The sequence below is a fragment of the Panthera tigris genome, chromosome D1 (genome assembly GCF_018350195.1).
Source record: "Panthera tigris isolate Pti1 chromosome D1, P.tigris_Pti1_mat1.1, whole genome shotgun sequence".
NCBI lineage: Eukaryota > Metazoa > Chordata > Mammalia > Carnivora > Felidae > Panthera > Panthera tigris.
In genome coordinates this window covers 66,349,942-66,356,479 of record NC_056669.1, presented here as the reverse complement: position 1 = coordinate 66,356,479, position 6,538 = coordinate 66,349,942, and the positions used below count along the sequence as shown (strand labels likewise).

Sequence of the window (6,538 nt, the reverse complement as noted above, 5' to 3'; positions counted from 1 at the left end):
TTTTCTGAAAGTAACTATCCCTGGCCCCCGGGTAGCAGGTGTGGGGGATGGGCTAAATGGGTGATGGGCATTAAGGCAGGCACTTGCTGTGATGAGCACTGGGTGTTATATGTAAGTGATGAAACACTAAATTCTACTCCTGAAACCAACATTACACTGTATGTTAACTAACTGGAATTTAAATAAAAAATTGAAACAACAAACCAAAAAAAAGAAAAAAAAAACAGGAAGAAGAAGAAAAAGGCAAAAAAAAAAAAAAAAAGAAGAAGAAGAAGAAGAAGAAGAAAAGAAAAGGGTGTAAAAGGTCCAGGAAAAGGCAGGCTGCTGGAAACATTTCCATTCTCCAAACTCAGATTTTTCTCCACCAGTAAGGTTTCTGAGATCACCTACAAACATCAACATTTCAGCCATGCTTTGAAGTGGAAAGGCTAGGGACACTTGCTGAAAAGGACAAGCAGTTGATCTCCATCCTGGGTTCCCAGCACGTCGGATGAGACAAATGGGGCAGGGAACTCAAAATCAGGGGTGCTTCCTCTTATCCTCCCCTTCTGTCCTGTTCCCAGGTCCTCTGACCTTCTAGTCACTCACTGAGGCTTAGTGTCCACCTTCTATCACCGGAACGCGGGTCAACCTTCTAAGATGATAAAGCTAGGCGGAGGAAGGAAGGAGGGAGCAAAAGGCAGCCTGGAGAGAAGTGGAGAAAAAAATGAAAAAACTTGGGGAGGAGGAAGGAAGAGGAGAGCGGCAAGAGAAGGCGGAACAATGAAGGTCTCAGGCCGTCAGAGGCGCACGATTCCGGCGGCACGTCCGTCCCGCCCGCCTCCGGCCAGCAGCTGCACGCTGCGCAGCGTGTGGGCGCTGAGTCACGGTCCCAGAACAGGGAGCCGCCGTGCAGGTCTGGGGGGGGCCGGCCCTGGTTGGCATCTGCAAACTGTTTTTTTCTTTCCTCTCTCATTAGGGCTGTGTGCTGACTCCCACGTAGGAGGACTTATTAAACCGCACGTACCGCCTGACGGCCCTCGGGTCGTACCCCGGCTGCCGGCTGGGGGCGCCACAGCCTCGCTGATGAGCCCGCCGGCTGGCTGGGGCACCAGGCCGGCAGAAGATTGGGGTTACTGGCGTGGCTGCCGGATTCCCGGAGCAGTGCGAACATTTTGCTGGAGTAGCTTCTAACTTTTACACCGCGGCAGCCCGGGACAACTCCTCACTTAGAAGACCTCGGAGACCACCCTAACTCTCCGAGGTGCGTTTTCTTTTTCGCACGGGGTTCAGCGAGAAACTCCATAAAATCTGGGACTCTGTTGCGCAACGCAGAGAGTCGAGTCTCCCCTCTGCGCTAGGGCTCATCCTACCCAACCCGGCCCGGCCGCCACGCGAGGCTGCGACTTGAGGAGCCTTCGCGAAGCCCGGACCCGCTCGCAGGACAGGCGCTCTGCGCGCAGCACAAGGAGAGCAGCGCACGGGACAGCTCCGCCCGCGCGCGGACACGGCCGGCTCGCGCTGGAGCAGCCGTGCCACCTTCCCACTCTAGGCGGCTCCCGGACGCGCCAGGACCAGGGGAAACGTCTCTCCCAAGACTCGTCAGCCGAGAATTAATCAGCATCGAGATAGTTTATTGATTTGCTATTTCGCATATCACCCATTTTATGTAATAGATATACAGAGACACGGTGCTTCCTTCTTCCACAAGAGGTAATCAGTCTTGCACGCACACGCTCTCACACATTCCACGCAGCAATGTTCCATCTCGCTCAGACATTCACGTATTAAAATAAGTGGGGAGGGGGGCAATGCAATTGCTTTAAAATGCCCTTAATACAATATATAACGTACAAAAATATCTCTATATTTGAAGTTACAAAAAAAATCTTGACAGCAACGAACTTAAATATTGATAGTTACCTCTATATATATAACACGCATTGCACTTTTCCTCGCTAGGTTTTGGAAAGTTCAAGTAATAGTGAGGCTTGCGCCCCGGTGGGGTGACAGTCCCCCGTGAGAAATCAGTTTGTGGGTAGGCACGGCAGGGACTCAGACCCCTGCCCCTGGCCTGGGTGGAGCGGGGGGGGGGGGGGGGCGGGGGGGGAGGTCTCAAGCATCTGTATCTCAATTTTTCTCCTCTCCGTAAGTCTGGCAGACACTCCCTCGCATTCTTCTGCCCCCACGGGGCACCTGGGCCCGATTGGGAGGAAGGGAACGGTGCCTCCGAGGAGAAGGGGCTCTTGCAGAGCCAGGGCTCGCCGCTGGACGGTGCCTACCGGACTCCTGGTCTCTGCAGGGCTGTCTCAGCCCGGTCTCCGTCGGCTGAGGAGCTCGGTTCTGGGAAACCCTCAGCCCCCAGGGGAAGCCAGCGGGATGCATACGCGCGCCTGTTCGCTGCTGCCACAGGCGCCTAAATCTTAAGGAGGGTGTCGAGCACCTGATGCACCCGGGAGGAGGCCGGAACCGCGCGTGCCTGTGGCTCCAGGGACAGAGTCCAGTTGGGGCCAGTCTCGGGCAGGGAGCGCCGGCGCCGGCGGCCGTAGCCCTGGGGGCTAATCTTGCTCCTGGGGGCGACGCCGTCCTTGTCCTTGTCCGTGAACTGGTAGATTTGGTGCGCCAGTTTCTGCACCGTGCACGTTCCGAAGCGGCAGCCGAAGCTCCGCAGGCCCTGGAAGTTGTTCATGCTCTGGCGGTAGCGCTTGACTCGGACGCGGGCGGCGTCCGGACTGCTGGGGAAGGGAAGGAAGGTAACATGAGACCCCCATCAAGCAGGGCTTTGGCCTCAGCCACCAGGAATCCGAGCCATTCAAGGACCAGAGGGAACGGGAAACTGCTACCGCGGTCTGAACTGCCAGACAGCCCTGAAGATCCCCAGGGCCAGGGTAGTGGAGGAGAGTTCCCCCTTGCCCACCCCGCTTCGGCGCAGGGCATAGTTACCTGGCCTGGGGGTTGTGAGTGGCGACCTTCACGTCCTGGGGCCGAATGAGAGTCTGGGTTGGCCCGGCCTTCACGTAAGTGAGCCCTGTGGGGTAGCTGCTGGACACCCGAAGTTCCCTCTTGCCACGACTTAGAGCCCACTTATTCCATCTAGAAAACACAAATAGACTCGATTCGCGTGCGTCCAGGCGAGGTCCCGGTCCAGACGGGCTCCCGTTCACTTCTAACCCCTCGGGACCGACAGCCAGTTTCCCTTGTCTCCCAGGTACAAGGACTGAGGAGGGAGCTGCTTGCGACTCACTTCTTTCGGAACTCTGACGCCACGTCGAGCCGAGCAGTGTCCGCGCCCAAGAAGGCCAGGGAGCCCAGGTACATGAGGGCGACGGGAACCAGCTTCATGCCGGCGGCGATGTGCAAACCCTGGAAGGAGAGAGGGGCCGAGCGTGAGCACTCCGCCTGTAGCACGGCCCGGGCGGGGCACGGAGGACGTGTGGGGGCCCCCCGCTCGGGCAGGCTCAGCCCGCGCTCTGCCTGGCTCAGACGCTTATCTCGCCCGGGCGCAGAGAGGCGCCAGCTGCATTTGCACCCGCCGGGCGGGTGACGGGCCCCTCAGAGGAGGCCTTTACCTAGCGCCAGGCTCCCAGAGGTTCCCTGCCCAACTTCTCGTTATTTGGCTGGCGGAGTAGAAGGGAGTGGGTCTCTGCAGTTCCAGCTGTGTGCACGGCTGGACCCAGGATATAGGACGCAACCCGCGAAGGACCTTCCAAAATGGGTTGTACCCCTCACCCAGCACTCCCAGTTTCCAGCACTCTAAAGTCCCTCCCCCCACTACCCGCCCTCCCACCCCCCCCACCCCCGCTAACCCGCCCCGCCTGTGGCGCCTACCTGCTGAGGGGGTGATCTGCCAAGGTCTGGGAGGTGAAAGTCTGAGACGTCGCTCTGGCACTGGCAAAACCCCACCGTCCAAGCCGCGGTGAGAAACCAGAGGTGGCAAGGCTCGAGCTGTTCCGGCTAGTGTCACCAAGAAACCACTGAGTGTCCGGCTCCGGTGCCTCAGCTTTATAAGAGCGGAGGGGGCGGGGCTTGGGCTGCCCTCGCGCCCTCCCATTCTTCCCTCGGGCGCGCGCGGGCCTCTGCATTCGGGCGCGCGCATTGCAGCCCGAGGATGTGGGATTGCGGTGAGGGTCCCTCATGCCCAGAGGGCTCAGAGATGAGCTCCAGAGATTGGTTCAGGAACTACCACAAGCCTAAATCTTCAGAACATAAACCAGGGAGAAGTAGGGCCGGTACAACCTCTTGGGGTCCTTACTCAGGACCTATGCAACCCAGACTGTGAGGCCTATTGGCACGGAACTGCAGCAGTCAGCGGGAGGTACCACGCGTATGGCCCGAACCCCGGACCTCGGGAGCGGTGGCCTCGAGTGGACCGCGCCCCCTGCCGGCTCGGCGCCTGACCTGACCGCGACCCCAGACTCCTGCAGAGCCGCAGGGGCAGGACACAGAGCAGAGACTGGAGGAGTGGGGCTCGCCAGCACCCCCCGAGAGGATGAGACTCCAAGGTTCTGGAATGGGCTAGAAAGATTTCGCAATAAGGGCAAGGCTCGGGAAGGCTGATTTGAGAATTGGGATTTGGAGGAGGGGAATTATCTGAAGCTTCAGAATTTAGTTGCCTATTTGGAAATATGGGAATAACTAAAATTAGGACGGACGACACCGTTTCGTTTCCTTCCCCTTGTAATCCAGTTATTCCTTACAAGGGTACAACCTGAGAGTTTGTCTGGCTACCTTCGGAGACTTCATTCACCCATTGTAAACGTGTGGATTTACAGCCTGGAAGCACACTAATGCTTCACCTATGTTAATCGCTTTAGAGTTTACAAAACAGTCACATCCTGATCTTTGATCCAGACACCCACCCTTGAGTTAAGCGAGTTAAGTTAACATTACTGTTCTCATTTCCCAAGGAGAAAATTGAAGTTCAGAGAGAGGAGGTATTTGACCAAAGTCACACCAAAGGTAGGGAGCAATAAAGTCCTAACTCGGCCAGGGAAGCAAACACCGCAGACTGGGGCGCGGCATGGATATTTCTAGGCTGGGGTCATCATGCCGTCAGGGGGGAGAGGAGAATCCTAGCCCCCGCCCAAGGATTTATGCCTGTTCATGATGAGTCACCCCCAAGCACGTTTGTCACCCGTTTGTGTTCTTCCCTCACCTCTTCTTGACTTCATTTTCTTCTTTTCTGAGGGCCAAACTGGAAGGGAACTCAGCCCCGTGGGGCTCCCTAGTTCTTGGATTCCGGCTTCTGGTATCCTATCACCACCCACTGCCCCACTCGCAAGTCCTGAAGCCGGGTGCCTAGACCAAGAGGCTGTGGTCCCGGGACCATTGGGACTCTGCCGACCAGCTTCCAGTCCCCACCCCGTGGCTGTGTAAACGTGGGCAAATTAAGTTTCTCCATCTATGACATGTCTTCTGCAGATTTCTTCGCTTCCTACCTGCTCTGCCAAATTGGTCCTGAGACCCAATGCAAAGAAGACTGGGTGCTAGGTGGCAGAGAATGGCCTGGTCTGGACCACATACTGCTGGTTCAGCGGCCTTTTCATTCTCAGGACTGAACCATGGACATTTTACCCCGGGAAGGAATGGCTGTCGCCGATGTTATTTATTCTGAGGACTCTTCCCCCAAGGGAATCACCTGAATGGACCTGAGTTCTAGCTGAGGGTTGGGGGGCAGATTCCTGACTCTGGCTGTGGCACTGACTCTCGCAAGGGCTGGGGTCAGAGGGGTGCAGCGCAGCATAATGGCTGGGTTCCAGCCGCCTGGAGGGCTGCAGGGCTGTCACTGCAGCAGGCGGCTCTTCCGTTGGTACCTCAGACAGTGGATATTACTGCGCGCCTGCTGTTTCCAGGAGCCTCCCCCAGCCAAACTATTCTGCTTCTCTCCCACTTCCCATCTCTTCCTCAGGCTCTCCGCACCAACCTTGTCCAAGACAGGCTGGCTGTCAGTTTTGTCTGAGGATGCGAGTTACTTGTAGCCAGCTTCCAGTTGGGTCCGCGCCAATACAGGTTTTACTTTCATTTCCCTGGCGCGCGAGTCTCGACTTCTGTAAAGGTCAAGGACAGCTGGGCGCCGGCCCACAGCCAGGGTAGGTCCCGTGGTCTGGACTCGTTCCTTCCAGTTCCCACCAGCCCTGGGCGGTCGGTCTGCAGAGGACTCTGTGCTGTCCCTCGTTGCCTCCTCTCTGTGTCTTTTTGGAGAGCCTATGATTCCGTGGGAGTGGGTGGAGAGTGGGGGGGCGGGGGGTGGGAATTGGCTTTAGTTCCTCTGCAGGATCGCGAAGCGTGCTCTAGATGCAAACTTCGCTTTGAGCTACGGGCTGCTTCAACAAGCAAAGCAAACCCTGGAGGGTCGAGACTGGGCTCCGCTCCGCCTGGCTCCAGTGGCTACACCAGCGACTTAGCAGCGATACCAGGAATTCCCACCTGAGAGAGCCTTGGCACAATTCTTATCAGCCCAGGTGACCCTTGGCGCTCTAGCGCTTAGAGATCTGACGCTTGAAAACCCCCGCCAATCATTTCCCCACCCCCCATTTTTTTAAGTACTGAATTGGCAGCT

At 57.2% G+C, this 6,538-nt stretch overlaps 1 protein-coding gene across 2 annotated transcripts; it reads right to left on the bottom strand.

Annotated features, from left to right (window-relative positions):
• Positions 1-2,073: 2,073 nt before the first annotated feature.
• Positions 2,074-3,965, bottom strand: ADM (adrenomedullin). 2 transcript variants are annotated; one of them, XM_042958265.1, is made up of 4 exons: positions 3,808-3,965; positions 3,224-3,342; positions 2,923-3,072; positions 2,074-2,714 (listed from the first exon to the last, which is right to left on the bottom strand). In XM_042958265.1, the coding sequence occupies exons 2-4, from the start codon at positions 3,319-3,321 to the stop codon at positions 2,396-2,398; spliced, it is 567 nt and encodes a 188-aa protein (XP_042814199.1). In that variant the 5' UTR covers positions 3,322-3,342; positions 3,808-3,965; the 3' UTR covers positions 2,074-2,395. The 2 variants fall into 2 exon arrangements, with proteins under 2 accessions (XP_042814199.1, XP_042814200.1); XM_042958266.1 differs by having other exon boundaries at positions 2,074-2,711.
• Between the last annotated feature and the right edge of the window lie 2,573 nt (positions 3,966-6,538).

What these genes read in the sequence shown, in the direction of transcription:
- ADM (XM_042958265.1), bottom strand. Translation starts at nt 3,321, where the DNA reads ATGAAGCTGGTTCCCGTCGCCCTCATGTACCTGGGCTCCCTGGCCTTC. An exon ending in GCGTCAGAGTTCCGAAAGAA is followed by an intron (nt 3,073 to 3,223) that starts GTGAGTCGCAAG and finishes TGTGTTTTCTAG; the next exon opens with ATGGAATAAGTGGGCTCTAA. An exon ending in ACTCACAACCCCCAGGCCAG is followed by an intron (nt 2,715 to 2,922) that starts GTAACTATGCCC and finishes TCCCTTCCCCAG; the next exon opens with CAGTCCGGACGCCGCCCGCG.